Here is a 16,176-nt window from a genome sequence, read left to right as displayed (position 1 = left end):
GTCAGGTGCATTCTGCAAGATGCACGTTCGGTAGCGTGAGTCTGCAGAGGTTACCAGGCCTTCAGTGTTGGATGGCAGAGACTGGGATCAAGTTCACTCAAAAAGTAATGAGAGCGGGAGGGGGTGGGGGGGCTGGTGGCTCACGCCTGTCATCCTAGCTACTCAGGAGGCTGAAATCTGAGGATCACGGTTCAAAGCCAGCCTGGGTAGGAAAGTCCGTGAGACTCTTATCTCCAATAAACCACTCAGAAAACCGGAAGTGGCGCTATGGCTCAAGTGTAGAGCACTAGCCTTGAGCTGAAGAGCTGAGGGACAGCGCCCAAGCCCAGAGTTCAAGTCCCGTGATGAACAAAAAACAAAAAAAACAAACAAAAGTAATGAGGGGCTGCTCTAGGTATTCTGTTCTTTAACCTAAGACTCTAAGGCACCATGAGTTGAGTGTGGGCACTCAGTGTGTGCGTAGGCTGGGGAGGAAGATAAGTCCTCCTCCATGTTTGTGAAATCCAGCCCAGTCTCTCCTGAAGCAAATCCATGAGATAATTGTCTCTAAACCTACCTAGCCAACAGCCCCAAACTGTCATCAAATAAAAAAAAATGTTGCTATATGGTCCACAGGTCCCATGTTTAACAAAAATAACAATGAAGTAATAATGTCTCCCACTTACTCTCTTATGAGAAGAGCCCACCTTGGGCAAAATATTGAGGATTCTTCCTCCCATAGATAAACAAAATTAGACATAAAAATATCCCAAGGTGAAAGACATCAGTAGGAAAATTTACTCCTTTCAAAAATGATTTATGAAAGGTAGAGTTAGATTTGCCCTTTAACAATAAAATTGACCTCTGATAAAAATCAACACGATGGGAGCTGGGAAGGTGGCTCAGTGGTAGAGCGCTTGCCTTGCATGCATGAGGCCCTGGGTTCGATTCCTCAGCAGCACATAAGCAGAAAAAGCTGGAAGTGGTGCTGTGGCTCAAGTGGTAGAGCACTAGCCTTGAGCTGAAGAGCTGAGGGACAGCGCCCAGGCCCAGAGTTCAGGCCCCACAACTGACAAAAAAAAAAAAAAGTCAACACGATGTACCTCACATGTCGAAGTATAGTGGACTGTAACATTGCTTCTGATCTGTATATAAGATAACACACAATGGAAGTTACCCAAATAAGATCAAGTCATTCATTCACAAGGGGAGAGACAGATCGAATGAATGAGAATGGCAACAGTTGACCTTATTTTATTCAATTGGATAACTGAAATAGTATAAATATAAATTTAATAAATATCTGCAAACCTGGTTTCCACAGGCCCAAACCCTTCTGAATTTATGCTAGTCAACCTCATCTTTACATGTTTGCAGTTAACGAGATTCTCTCTGGTGCCAGAAGCTCAGATGTAACGATGTACCATCTGCAATGCTGACGGGGGCCAATCTGTGATGGTGCGGCTAACATGGGGACGGCTGTGTTCAAGGGCTGCTCTGCTGGATAGTCCTAACCTCCGGTTCCTTCTCCTCCAGCAGAACCAAACATTTACATGAAGACCACAAACGTGCATTCTGACTGGATTCAGAATTGAGGCCGTACCTTGATTATTTCCTTGTGTTGACTCTGAGATGCTGACCCCTAGCTGGCTGCCGTAAGAATTGATGCCCATCATGCCACCGTGCGCTGGGGAGCTGGAGAGAGCTGGGATCTGACTGGGGTTCCTGGGGACGCTGTACAGAGCCTCCGCGATGTCTGCAGCTCGCTTCAAAATGATGTCCTATGGAGGGAGAGGTGGGCGTGAGCATCGTGCCCAGCGTGGAGGGTCAAACTCCACACAAGGGGTTAGGACGTAAGTATCCCACCTGGTTATTGTGGGGTGTGCCGTAGAGGGCCTCCACAAGGTCAGCAGCTCTCTTCAACAGCATTTCCTGGGGGGGGGGGGGGGGAAGAAAGGTGGATTCCGGCTACCATCATTATGGAAAACCCCAAACGGCCAACAAAAGAAACGCACAGATTAAACGCAAAACAACACAATTATGTGTCAATAATTACCAAGCGGTCTGATGCTTGGTAGAATATTTACATCTACCATTTCATTCTGTTGAACAACGAGTCTACAAGGTGGTCAGGACCCAGACAAAACCCACGACCAACCACATGGAGGGAAGAGTTGCTTAAATTTAATGTCTTGAAAATTCAATGAAAACGACTTCTAGCCATCATCTTTAAAAACAAGATGGAGGAGAGGGAGCAGGAGGAGGAGGAACAGGAAGAACAGGAAGAAGAAGACGAAGGAAGAAAAGAGGGGAAGGAGAGGAAGAGGAATAACAATAATCCTGGTACTCTAATTAACCAAATATTCTTGACATGATTGATGGACCTGAGGTTAGCTGTTTGCCAAGGAGCTGTCCAGAGTACTGAAATTATATTGGCAACACGTACTGCAAAATTCTATTCTAATAAAGATGAAGTCTTCCAGTAATATTTCCCCTGTTCACGTTAACCAGAGAGAATTAGTTATCTCAACTCCCACTTCTCTCATCTTGTCTTTTCTACCTCCTGTGTTTTTTTAACAACCTTTTAAATTGCTATTAGCCTACTTTCCAGATATCACCTAATTTAATGGTGGAGCTGGGGATTTTTCCAGGAGTAAAACCAAGGTGTGATATAGAAATAACTGGTACTTGAATTCCACTCACAGCACATGATAGAGAACATAGCATTTTATAACTTGTGCATTTAAAGTGCAAGTCAAATGCAAACGTAAAATTTTTATTGTTTCTCATTAGTTGAATGACAACTAATAAATTGACATGTTTTTTAAATAAAGAAAGCGAATATCATGGGCCAGATTTGCAATGAAGTTTTCATAAGCAAGATCATTTAAAAGTGATACATTTCCACAGTCATTTTCTGTGGAGACATTTTTATTGTCATTAAATCTGTATGTACATAGTAGGCCCTCAATGAATACTTGTTTCTAGATTGATGGGCTTCTGTAATATAAGCAAATAAAATCGTATTTAAATACAAAGCAGAGGAAGCCCACATTTCAAGCAATTAAGCAAAATGTTTATTTCCACAAAGTTGGCATTGTTTTATCATCTGACTATTCTTTCAGCTTATCTGTTTTATGGGCTCCAAAATTTTTAGGTTTCATGCTTCCAGAGAGACCAAAGATAATATATTTCATAGCCTAAATTTTATGTTCATCTCGTTCCTACACTTTAGCCAATTTCAAGGGCTAATTGATTTTAATGGGGGAGTAAAAGGCTGGGTTTGTCTGCATTTGCTGGGATACTACCGAGAGGCTTTCCTAGGTCGAGTTTCCAAGTATCTTACCTTCGCTAATCTCTCAGGATCCCCAGGGTGCCTGGGGATGACTTTCTGCAGCCTCTGGAAGCCGTAATCAATGGTGGGTTCATTGAGTGCTGAAAGAGAAAATCCACTCTGAGTCACACAGCAAAGCCAGAGAGTAACCCTTCTGTTAACGCCTCGCGCAGGTAACAGAAGCCTTCTGCTACTGTCTCTCGCAGAACTGACAGGCACAAGGTGCACACAGGAGATCCTGATACCGACGCTGGTTAATTCACATGCAAGTCTGGAATCAATCTTTCAAAATAACATTTTTTTCCTTTATCATGCTCATCACATGCACACATAACCTTCTGTGATCTTGTGCTCATAAAACCCTGCCCTTGTGCGCCCTACACTTGAGCCCTTTGCGGTTTAGGCATCTACCTGTACTTTTTGTTGGATGAGGGGAGGCAGTTTATTGAAGGCAAGATATATGCATGCTAAGCAAGTGTTCTACCTCAAAAAGTATTTCTCAAACACACATCAATCACTTAACTGTATTTTTATATCCACTCATCTTTTAAACAAATATGTGTGTGTGTGTGTTGTGTGGGATCGAACCCAGGGCCTTATCCATGCAAGGCAAGCACACTACCTCTGTGCTATATCCCTAGCCCAGCACACACATTTTAGAAATGTCACGTTCTTGTACTACACCAAAACATCCATTGAAGCAGAATCATTTTGTCTCACCCACTGGGTTTTCATGGCTGAAGACTGCCAGGAATACAGTAGGTGCTTAAGTGAGCAATTCTGAGTATGTAAATGAACAAATGACATCCTTTAGTATCTTTGTTCTTCTCAAGAATTTTCAGCATTGGTTTCTTTGGGTTTTTTTTTCACTCCTTTTCTCCCTTTCTTTTTCCTTTTCTTCAAAATTTGTTGATTAGATTTCATGGTTTTAAAACTAATGCTTGACCAAAGGTTAAAAAAAATCATACAAAGAATAAAATAATATTGTGTGCACTCCTGTTAGAGAATAATAAACTCTGGAGAGTGTGGGGGTCTTTTTTGAAGTCTTTCTTTTTGTACATGTATTTTATGAACATCTGTTGCTATTACTATATTGAAACAAGGCCTCTTCAAAGAAATTGTAACCAAACTTTAATATATAGGAAAAAAGTAAAGTCACCCGTAGACACCATCACTTCAGAGACAAGCACAATTTACCTCTTCTAGCCTTCCAGATTTAAACACACGTGCACTTAAAATTACTGACATTGTTACATCATTTACTTTTGAAAACCTTCTAAACAATACTGCATGTCATGAACTTTCACCAGGCTATTAAATATTCCTTTATAATTAAAACTCCTGCAAATTTCCTCCATAACATACTCCATTATTTATTTGCATGGTTTCCTAATTCTGGGTATTTTGTCAAGTCCTTATTTCTCCCTATGATAAAAAGCAGAGCAATAATTTGTCTGTGTATAATTTTGTTTCAACTGGAAAATGCCAAGAATTAGAATGACTGGACCAAACATTACAGGCAAAGGCTTTCACACACTGCTGAGTCACTTTTTGTTAGATTGTAAGCTTGAGTCACTGCACCCAGATTAAGTAGAGACGTGTTAGCTTATGTTCTGAAAAAGATATTCAACATGGATAGCACCTCCTGCTTAAAAGTTTGAAAGAATCTCAGTCAAATTGTTTTTGTTGAGTTCACTGAACCAAAGGGAACCTTTTCGTCTTCATCCCAACTTGGCATCGGACGCAGCTCACATCTGCTCCTTCTGGAAATATTTCTCTCCACCGGCTCTCCTGAGCTCACTCTGCTTCCCACTAACCTGTCTGGTAAGGCATCCGGGCCTGCTCTGGGGGCTCTTGCTCTTCAGCCCATTATGCAAATATGATGCCCTTCTAGATTGTTGCCATGGTAACTTCACCCAGCCCCCCCCCCCACCACTCCCATGTCCAGGTATGTGCTGATCACCACAAATTTTTATTTCTAGTTTATAGCTTGCTAGGGATTCGGCCTGTAATATCCAACTGTTGGCTAGACAGCCACCTGCATACCCACCGGCCCCTCCCTCCCAAAGCCTTCATGCTCAGGAGATTCCAGGCGAATAGCAGCATTCACCTGACTGCCAAGCCGAACCTTGCATTTGTTCTTCTTTCTCAGGATCACATTTGTCTAGAAAAGCCGTTCGTTTCCTCACAATTCTAAATGCTTTATCATAGATCCAATATCAGATTTGTTTTTTGGGTTTTTTTGGGTCCAGTCGTGGGGCCTGCACTCTGGGCCTGGGTGCTGTCCCTCAGCTCTTCAGCTCAAGGCTAGCGCTCTACCACTTGAGCCACAGCACCACTTCTGGCTTTTTTCTTTTTGCTTCCGTGGTACTGAGGAATTGAACCCAGGGCCTCATGCATGCAAGGCAAGCGTCTACCACTGAGCCACCTTCCCAGCCCCAATATCAGATTTGTTTTTACCTCCCCTTCCGTTATCATTTCCCAAACAGCTATATTTCTAGTTTTCGCTTCTTTTTTTGTTCCAAGAAAAATAGGTATACTTTCTAGGGAGTTGGGTATGGATGGCTGATCCCAGACAACTGCCCTGGATTTTCCAAAGGTGGTCTTTGGGAATTGGAGTGGGTTTTTTTTTGTTTGTTTGTTTTGTTTTTTGTTTTTTGAGAAGGGACATACTAGTCCCATCTGTCTTCCATAGGTAGTGTTTTAATGTTCCATTCGCTGTCACGTATTATTTGTCAAATTATTTAACCCATTTTATCCATTTTTACGATGGTGCTTGTCTTTCCAGTCTCCTTACAGGTCTAACTCTATTCTTTCCTAAGAGTCTGGAGTCCAGCCGCCACACAGCCTGCAGAACAACCCGGCGCACACACACCAGCACACACATTTTCTAGCATGCCAGCGGAGCTTAGGATCCAGCATGAATAGATTCCCATTGATTTTATTTCCCTCCAACTTATTCTGGAAGCTATTACATCACCATTTTGCTCAGAAACACACGGAATAGCTGTGTGCTGTAAGTGGAATCCTGTAACGTTTCCTTCTGCTTAGCATTCGAAGTCATCCATTTAAGAAGCTTTTTCTTAATAACAGGATGCTGAGTGGCTATGACCTGCAATAAGAGCATTGTCATCCCCTCCCCCCAATCAGGATATACTGGTGGTTTTCCCTGTGGTGGATAGTCTACTGGCCTTGAACCACGACCCTTCTGTTTCTGCCTCCAGAGTAGGTCATCCACAATCACAATTCTCGTTGAAAAACCTATGGGCTGAACTTCATCCCCACATTAAACTGGGGGGTGAAAGAAAGATCTGAACCCTGGCTCCTGTAATCCCTAAACCTGCCTCCGAACTAGAGACAGCCCTTCCATGGCTCTCTGCGCCTCCTCCTCAGCTGCAGGAAAGGGCTGCCCCTGGGGGTGGCTCCCGGAGTCACCTAACTTCTAAGTCGCCGAGAAGTTACAGGGCAAACAGATCTGGTGACAAAACTCTCAGCAGCAAACATTGCTTCGTTTGCCATCCCAAGTGAAGAGCTTCTTCTCGGGCATCTGAGAAGCCGAAGGCCCGGGAATGCTCACGATGGGCTGAACACACACGGGAGCAATCCCCTGGCTCACCAGTGCAGCCACCCCCCTCTCTACATAGCGTCTCCCCCTCCTTTCCATCTGCGCCGCCACCCACCCCGCAGGCCTCTCCCAGCAGCCCGCACCATGCCACCCGCCACAGCCACCACCATTTCTCCTTTCCCCTCCTTCCTGCTGCCCACGGAGGAGCGCTCCCAAGCCGGGATCCCCTCAGCACAGGGAAGGGGAAGAAAGAGCACTGTTTCTTTAATACAATCCCCTGCTGGAGAAGCTGGTGACTGGCCTCCTCCATCAGACTGAAAGCCATCAACATTCTGTCTGGTTCGCCTCTCCTGCCCTCCTCTCCCCAGCCCCAGGCTTTGAAGGAACTTAGTCTCTTGGCTGCACAGGGCGACTAATGCATGTTTTAAAGGGAAGGAGGAGATTCGGCACAGCTGTCTGTTGTTTATGCACAGTTTTAGGCAGGCACCTGGCAGGTAGGGTGGGCCACGTGTGCATGCCAAAGAGAGAGTCGAGCAAGCCACGGCGCTGTCTGTCCTGTGCATCACGCAGGGACGAAGGTCCCATGCGCAAGCGGGCACTCATGATCTCATCTAATCAAGTGCATATCTGAAGTACAGGCCACCGTCAAAAACAGTCGGGTGCTGTTAAAAACCAGTCCAAGGTCAGGCTCAGCGATCTGCTCTGGTTCCCAACTGCCTGGCTGTCGTCACATCCCATAGCATCCATTTCGCCTTGGATCCCAGCCGTCCCTCCTCTCCCCGCCGCCAGCTCCCTGGCATTCTCTGGCTTTTCTGAGCCAGCCAAGAACCTCAATTAGCTAATGAGGTACCCAAGACAAGCACCAAGACCGTCTCAAAGGGCCAGCCAGGTCATTAACGGCCATCATCCATGTAAATTTACAGCCTGGCCTACCATGCGAAGGCAGGGTGTACGCCATCCTGCCAACCCTTTGGCTGACAGGGACAGGGAAACGCCAGCAAGATGCAAATAGAGTAAATTAAAAATACGCTTCAACCTATAGGCTCTATTTATCTATGTCTTTCTTTAGTAATATAACATTAAGGTAAAAGGTCATATCCCCACTGAAATATAATTTATATTTACCTTTTATTAAATAATTATGGCATGGCATGAAGTTAAATATTACAGAAGCTAATCAAGGGGGAATTCAATAGAGAGGACTAAGACATGAGACTTCCGTCGTTGCTATACATAGAATGTCTTAATCCTCCAGTGGGACTCAATCGGGTTTGCTTAAGGAGTTTAATAATACACATTTCAACTGCCACAGACTCTAAATCCCATTTGGATCAAGCTTGAAAAACTCATCAATACCTTGAGATTTCATAATATTTCTCTCGAGAACCCAGACCTCATGTGTGTCATTTCTCATTCTGATTGTGGGTATAATATATGAAGTTACTTACCTATCTTGGACCCAACAAGTAGGTAGAAAATACAAACCATGTGTGAAGTTTTCTCTTTTTTTAAGCAAATAAAAATTAACTAAAAATATCTACTGAGAACCACAAAAAATACAGCTGGCTGTTGCCCAATACTGATTTTCCCAAAGGATCGATAAAATATATAAATTCTCCACGATTTTTTCTTTTCTTTCCTTGAGAGGCAGTAGAGGGACCAAATAATGCTCATTCCCAGCTTGTGCTTCTATTTCTGCTTCCCAAAAAACATAAGGATGCTGACTAGTATGGGAAAGAAAAGAGCTGCCTGTAGCAGCCCTGGACACCCCTCAGCAAGGAGGCTTTAACACTGTAGGAGGCTACCTGTGCCCTCAACCAACAGGGGTACAGATCACAAACGTGGCAACATCTAAGGCCTGCTGGGATTTCTTTGCAGGAGTTTGAGAGGAGATCTGAGTGGCCAGTGGGTGTGTCATGCTGGGGATGTTGGCCAATCACAGCACAGTGCTGGCTTTCAGTTTTACTCAACATGAAGTCTTCACTTGGGCCCCAGAAAGGCTGTGGAATCTATGAATGGCTATCAAGGGGTTCACAGAATGAGGAATTCTGAGCTGAGCTCTGTGTCTGCGCATAGCATCTCTACCTAGATCACATGTTCACAGAGCCCAAGGTCCAATAAAGACCTGGGGGCGGGGGGGGCGGGGAAGCCCACAGAATCAGAGGATTTCCCAGAGTCCCAGTTCTAAATCCCAACCTTTTCAAGAAGAGATAAAAGAGCCAAAAGGGATCCTGTTCTTTGTGCCACAAGAACAAAGGCAGAGAAAGCTGGAATCTCTGTATGTGTGTACCCGATCAGAAGAATTGATAAGCACACAGGAGCACATGCGTGTTGAGAAGACACACACGGCATGTGTCCGTGAGTCAGAGTTGCTCTGCTGAAGCGGGTAAGCAGTCCAGCTTTTGAAGGCATTTTAAGGATACAGGAATAAGCTCTCATGTTCCTTGACAACTTCTTTCCAGTGTCCATCTTCCTGTCCTGCCTGTGGGTTCCCAAGAACTCAACCTTCCTGTACTATGAGTTCGGTTTTCCTCTCTCCTGCCCTCAGTCTCTGCAGCCACTGCGTACCTTCTGCCTAACTCAGTCTCTGCAGCCACTGCGTACCTTCTGCCTAACTCAGTCTCTGCAGCCACTGCGTACCTTCTGCCTAACTCAGTCTCTGCAGCCACTGCGTACCTTCTGCCTAACTCGGCCAGTACCCATCAACCAAAGGCTATACGTGTTGAACACCCCTTATCCAAGATGCTTGGGGTCAGAACTGTGCAGACTTTGAATTTTATTTTTGGATTTTTGAAACCCTTTGTACATGCGTAAGTTATAAACCCCACATTCATTTATGTTTCATCAAAATCTGATCAACATAGCCTGAAAGTGATTTTATGTAAAAATTTAAAATGCTCCTGTGTTTTGACTGGGATTTGTCGCGTGGCATCAGGTGTACATGTCGGGGGTGGGTTTCCTACTTGGGGCATCTTGTTCATGTTCAAGAGGTTTTCAATTTTTGGAGCACTTCACCTTTCAGAGTTTGGGATCGAGGAAGCTCTACTTGCATTAAATTAGCTCTGAGTTAGGGGTTTTCACAGCATCTGCTGCTCAGATCCAATGCATCATGGGATCTGACTTCAAGGTCAAGAATGATCAACAGTGTCATCTTCCTACCATTACTCGGCCATGCGGAGCTTTGGCTAATGTCTCCTCAAAGGAAACTGGTTGGTGTGCATGGTCCCCAAGACCTTTTGTATCTTACAATTCTAAGACTATGGGTGGGGATAAAATCATAGATTGTTGAACTAATTTTCACATTGGTGACATTGAACTCTCTGCCCATATCCATTTGTTTCCATTGGTTACACCAAAGCATAAGCTGGTAGCTTATGCCTATAAAGTTAGCTATCTAGAAGGCTGAGATATGAGGATCGTGGTTCAAAGCCTGGACAAAAAAGTCTATGAGACTCTTTAAGTCCAATTAATGAGCATAAAGCCAACAATGAAGCTGTGGCCCAAATGGTAAAGTACCAGCCTTGAGCAAAAAAGTTAAGGAATAGTGCTCAGGCCCTAGTACCAGAAGAAGAAGAAGAAAGAAGAAGAAGAAGAAGAAGAGGAGGAGGAGGAGGAAGAGCAGGATGGGGAGGAGGGGGAGGAAAATAAATTTTAAAATAGAGGGAGGAAGGAAGGAAAGAAGGAAGGAAGGAAGGAAGGAAGGAGGGAAAAAGAAAGAAAGAAAGAAAGAAGGAAAGAAGGAAAGAGAAAGAAAGAAAGAAAGAAAGAAAGAAAGAAAGAAAGAAAGAAAGAAAGAAAGAAAGAAAGAAAGAAAGAGAGGAAGGAAGGAAAGAAGGAAGGAAGGAAGGAAGGAAGGAAGGAAGGAAGGAAGGAAGGAAGGAAGGAAGGAAGGAAAGAAAGAAGGAAAGAAGGAAGGAAATCAGGACAACACAGGATCAGCGCTCACCTTTGTGGACACAGAGCAAGAACACCAGGAGAGAATCAGCAGTTCACAAGCAAAAGATTAGACGGAAGCCTTTGATATTTAATTTTAAATGAAATATTAATTTAATATTTAATTACGCTTTGGTTTCAAGAAAAACTGCAGCCGCAAGACAGATTGTTTGAAGAAGGGAGTAATATACACAGTTAAGGAGACAACTGTAAAAATTAAAGATAAATTTCAAGGGTAAATCTAAATGCCACCACGGAGTCGTTATGAATCCGCGCCTGCTCTGTAGTGTTCATTTAGAATATTCTAGCCTGGAGCTCCAGTGCATTAAGGAGCTGACAGGTCTCTGGTGGAGCAACAGCTTCCCTCTCAGGAGCCAATGGGGGTGCCTCATTCCTCACACTCAGCGCAAAGAGGTCTCTGCATTTCATAAGAGGTGGGGGGCAGGCAACTTCCCCAAAAGTACGGGCTACCAGGAGAGCTGTTGATCCAACCTGTTTCCAGTTTGAACAGGGAACAACAGGCCTCGGGCCTGCTTTTGATGTCTGCATTGGGTCTTTTTTTAAACTAAAACTCAGATTCATTTCTTCTATGGGGATTTTTTTTTCTGGGAGGGGGGAGATAAGGCTAGGAAGAGAAAATAAGAAATGCAAAGTAGATGAGCAATTAACATTTGAGATCTAGTTTGCACATCTGTTTCGGGCAGCTTTATGGAGAGAGAGGAGAGAGAGAGAGAGAAAGAAGGCCTCCAGCCTCATGTGAAGCTGGGGCGGAGACTGCCTGCTACGTGATTTGGGGCTTTGTGGAAAAATCCAGCTCGGCCATGTTTCCTTCTAAATGCCGGCTCTTGCTGTTGATGAGTACTGTCTCCCAAATAACGAGCAGGCTACTTAAACACTCTTTGACTTTCTTTTTCCTAAAGCTAAGAGCTAAGCATGTCGCTTATAAACGTTTAAGACTTCGCGTTGTTTCTCCGTGCGTCTCAATTAGCCAGGCTGTCACAGTCGACTTCTAAATTCAGCTGCGCATCTTGTTGAAGCATCTGTGTACACCTGGGCCAGGTGGGGCTGTCAGTCTCTTTTCATTCTGGTGTTCATTCACCTTTGACCCCCATCTGCTGCCCCTTCCTCCTCCCACCCTGCTTCCCTACAACCTGGAAAGCCCATGTCTTCAGGCTGCCTTGGCCTACTCTGTCTCCTGATTTCTAACCTGGATCTTCAGGCCTTCAAGACGCATCTATATTTTTACTGAAAGGACGACACGTAACGAGGCCACCGCTGATGACACAGGGACCGCTGGCACTACCCCAGCTGGGCTGCAGTCCCGTGCACAGCCTTCCCACCGCAGCCTTCGCTTCTGAGTTACATCGACATGCATCTTTGCCTTTGTGTGCGAGGATCACTCCATCTCCCCTGCAACTATAGCTCCATTTTTTAGATTATAAAACGAGGCGAAGAATACTTGCATGAGTTCCCCCAAATATGTGGATGACCATCCCAGCCTCTGAGCCCCAATCGCTGTCTCTCTGCTACCCACCAGCAGCCCTCCAGAGCCAAATTCACTCAGGAGGAACAACGATGTCTGTCTGGTATTCCCTCTAAGGAGTTCAAACACCCGCAGGCTCTAACACATCACTTTGAGATATTCAGACATTTCCCCCATTTGCTGGGTAGGGGGAAGGCATCTTCTGAGACCCCCAGCATGCTCACTGGCTGCAGCTAAGTCCTGGACACTTCCTGGGTAACAGCCAGACACCAGGCCATCAGCATTTGCCAAGGAAAAATGCAGTTGGGGCCAAATGCTGGCCTGGGGGGCGCTTCTTCTAATAGGCTGGACAGCACTGGCCATAAGCCAGGGGTGCAGACAGAACTTCGGAATGAACAGTCACCTCACTCGGTGACTTCATTTGTTATGCAACGGGATTCTCACCTAGAAGGCTGAGATACTAATAAAACTGTCAGGATGGGCAGAGCTGATGATGGCTGTGTTGGATGCTTCCTGTGAGAATCTGGCCCTGCCTGCTCAACACACGACAGATGAGACTTGCCGAATTACCATCATCCCTGTGTGTCTGTCGTCTGTCTGTCTGCCTGCCTGCCTGCCTGCCTGCCTGCCTGTCTGTCTGTCTGCCTGTCTGTCTATCTGTGCTGATACTGGGGCTTGAACTCAGGGCCTCATGCTCTAGCTTGGCTTTTCTGCTCAAGGCTAAAGCTCTTGTCATTTGAGTCATAGCTCGACTTCTATCTTTTTGGTAGTTAATGGGAGATAAGAGTTTCATAGACTTTTCTACTCAGGGATGGCATTGAGCCATGATTCTTAGATCTCAGCCTCCTGAGTAGCTAGGACTGTAGACATGAGCCACTTGCTCTTGGCTATTGTTTTATTCTTACAAGTTGTATCTTACACTAAAACTTTAAACCCACCCTCAAGTATGTATGTAGTCTGCTTCTGCAAATACTGGTGGGAACAGCAGTTGAAGCACTGTGCTCATCAGCCCTGGTTCTCAGCCACCCCTTAGTTCTCAGCCATCTGCACACAGCTCACACATAGATGGAGCTTGACTATTGGGTTTCCTTGTGAAATAACTATCCTGGAATCCCTGCAATCCCCTCACACACATAACGCCTTCCAGGTCGCAGGGGTAGCCTTCTGGTGAACCAGCCCTGCCTACCGGCCTGCTGAGAGCTTTCTACCCCAAGAACCAAGTTTACTTGTGAGTGTTGTTTTCAGTATCTTAAATATGCGTTACTCATTTTCATATTGTATTTTATGCTTCTAATTTTTAACTAAACATATTTAATTTCACTTGAGCAATAGGAGATACAAACAAGCACGCAACATAAAAAATTACCAACACCAAGAAATAATCACAGTTTGGTATAGAGATTGCTATGCTTTACTTATATTTTTTGTATTATTATTCACTAGATATATAGACAGATGATCACATATACTTACATGTATATAAGATCATAGTTATAAGGTCATATTTGTATCACTGATAATACTTTGCATTGTTTCTGTATATATATCCACACACAAAATTATGTATGTACATGAACACATACATACTCACACGCACATGCACACACACACACACTTTGAGATTATCTTTTAATACATTGCTGGTCTGGCTAAGAACTTGCTATGCAGCCCAGCCTGCATCCTCCTGCCTTAGACTCCCTATGTGCTCGGATTACAGGCATGCTTCACCACCTAGTTATAAGCATTTTAAAAACTTACACAACTTTTTTTAAATTTTTGTTGGTGGTGGTGGTGGTCGTGGGGCCTGAACTCTAGGCCTGAATGCTGACCCTCAGCTCTTTGGTTCAAGGCTAGCGCTCTACCACTTGAGCCATTGCACCACTTCTGGCTTTTTCTGCTTATTTGCTGAGGAATCGAACCCAGGACCTCATGCATGCAAGGCAAGCATTCTACCACTGAGCCACCTTCCCCACCCCCTTACACATGTGTTTCACAGAAATTTTCATCATAGGCAGTTATTTTTAATGTTTAAAAAACATAAAGATGCTTCATTACTTATTTAATGACCCCTCTATTGGACACTAGGACATAGTGCCACCACCATAAATACTACTCCAGTGAAACAGCCATGGGCAAATTCAAGCATTCTTCAAAGTAGAATTGTTGGGCATAGAACACACCGGTGTGTGTGTGTGTGTGTGTGTGTGTGTGCGTGTGTGTGTGTGTGTGTGTGTGTGTGTGTGTGTGTGTGTGTGTATGCTGGAGCTTGTGCTTGAACTCAGAGCCGTGTGCACTTGCTTAGCTAATTTGTTCTCCCCTCAAGGCTAGTGCCCAATCACTTGAACACATTTCTACTCCTGGCTCTTCAGTGGTTAATTGCCCAAACTGGTTTTGGACCATGATCCTCAGGTCTCAGCCTCCTACATAAGCAGAATTACAGGTGTGAGCCACCAACGCCTGTCTAGTTTGTTCTTTTCCTTCTGACTCAGGGTAGCCTTTCGGCATGCAGAAGCTTTCCACTTACGTAACTCCGTCTTTCGTCACTGTTCTCTCCTAAGGCTCAGTTAAGAATTATGTGTAGATCTTTTGAAGTGTTTGCCTTTTTTAATGCATAATATTCCGTTTGAACAAAATTCAGTGTAGGATATAAAATCAGAAATGACCTTTTCTCTTCCAACAACTTCTGAACTGGCCGGCCAGACCATTGTCAAACACCCTACTTTTTCCACTCTGACTTAAGAAAGCTCCTGGCCTTGGGCTGGACCCCCAGTGTTTACCCCAGTGTTTAGTTTCAGATTTTCTTTTCTGCTGTGTCGCATTTCTCTGTGTCCCTGTAAAGCCCTCATATTCTTTTAATTACAGAAACTCAGGTTTTCCAGCCTAGAAGGGCAAGGCCCTCTCACTTTTCAAAATCAGGAGTTAGATTTTTAGCACCTTCCCAGGTGAACTTTGTCACGTTCTCCCCACAAACATTTTCTTTGGTATTTTGATTGGCATCGTGTTAAATGGATTCATTAATCGGCATCTTTTCAATATTAAATCTTCTTCCCTCTCCACCGGCTGGAAGCATTTTGTCCTTCCTTTGAACTTCCTCAACACTTCATACCTTTAAAAAAAAAGTTCACTCTCTAAACTATACCCACACAATTTCTCCAGCCTGTAACCCGAGTGTCATCCCTCTCCCTCTCTTCCCAACCCTCACCCCGTCCAATTAATCATCAAGGCCCATCTGTACAGCCTCCTAAATTCATCCGCTTCTGCCTGTCCCCTCCACCAGCACCCCAGTCCACACTGCCAGCATTTCTTTGCTGAGCCACTACCCCGGCCTCCATCTGACCTGGCTGCATCTGCACAGCCTTCTAAGCTATTCTCTGCACTGCAGCCAGAACCGCTCTATTTAAGAGACCAATCTGATTGTGACAACACCAATGCACGGCACTTCAAGAGGAACTGAGAAAAAGATCCTAGGCGGAGTCTGGACAACCTGGTCTGAACTTGCAGCTTGGACCAACCAGTCCATCCTTTCTTGCCTTATTCAGAGTGATTATCAAGTGAAAGCATTTATTGTTCCAGCTCAGGGCCTTTGCATGTGCTGTTTCCCCTCTGTAGACTGTTCTAAGGGTCCTCCCATTATCCACTTTAAGAAGATTCAGTTTTATCTCACCATTTGAGAGGCTGAGGCAGGTGAACAGTGACTTTGAGGACCAGTTTGGTCTGCATAGCAAGAAAACAAGAAAAAAGAATACCCCATTATCTGGAGCAACTCCTTTTCAGCCCCCATCATGTCTGCCACCCCTTATTCAAGTCAGTGTCTAGCAATAAAAGATGAATGGTAGTAATAAAGATGATACTCATAACCTATGCTTGCCAAATAGTAAGGGA

At 44.6% G+C, this 16,176-nt stretch overlaps 1 protein-coding gene across 7 annotated transcripts in view; it reads right to left on the bottom strand.

The window, feature by feature from the left end:
- The window catches only part of Ebf2 (EBF transcription factor 2), a 180,739-nt gene that overhangs the window by 14,245 nt on the left and 150,318 nt on the right, over positions 1-16,176 (bottom strand). For all 7 annotated transcript variants that reach the window (XM_042697810.1, XM_042697809.1, XM_042697811.1 and 4 more), the window contains 3 exons: positions 3,326-3,414; positions 1,846-1,911; positions 1,583-1,760 (listed from right to left, as the gene is read on the bottom strand). In XM_042697810.1, the coding sequence (XP_042553744.1) occupies positions 1,583-1,760; positions 1,846-1,911; positions 3,326-3,414 (333 nt within the window). The remainder of the gene's footprint in view (positions 1-1,582; positions 1,761-1,845; positions 1,912-3,325; positions 3,415-16,176) is intronic.

Source organism: Dipodomys spectabilis, unplaced genomic scaffold, assembly GCF_019054845.1.
Source record: "Dipodomys spectabilis isolate Male_0828 unplaced genomic scaffold, ASM1905484v1 ptg000229l, whole genome shotgun sequence".
Lineage (NCBI taxonomy): Eukaryota > Metazoa > Chordata > Mammalia > Rodentia > Heteromyidae > Dipodomys > Dipodomys spectabilis.
The sequence above is the reverse complement of the archived record's forward strand: the minus strand, read 5'-3'. Positions and strand labels throughout refer to the sequence as shown.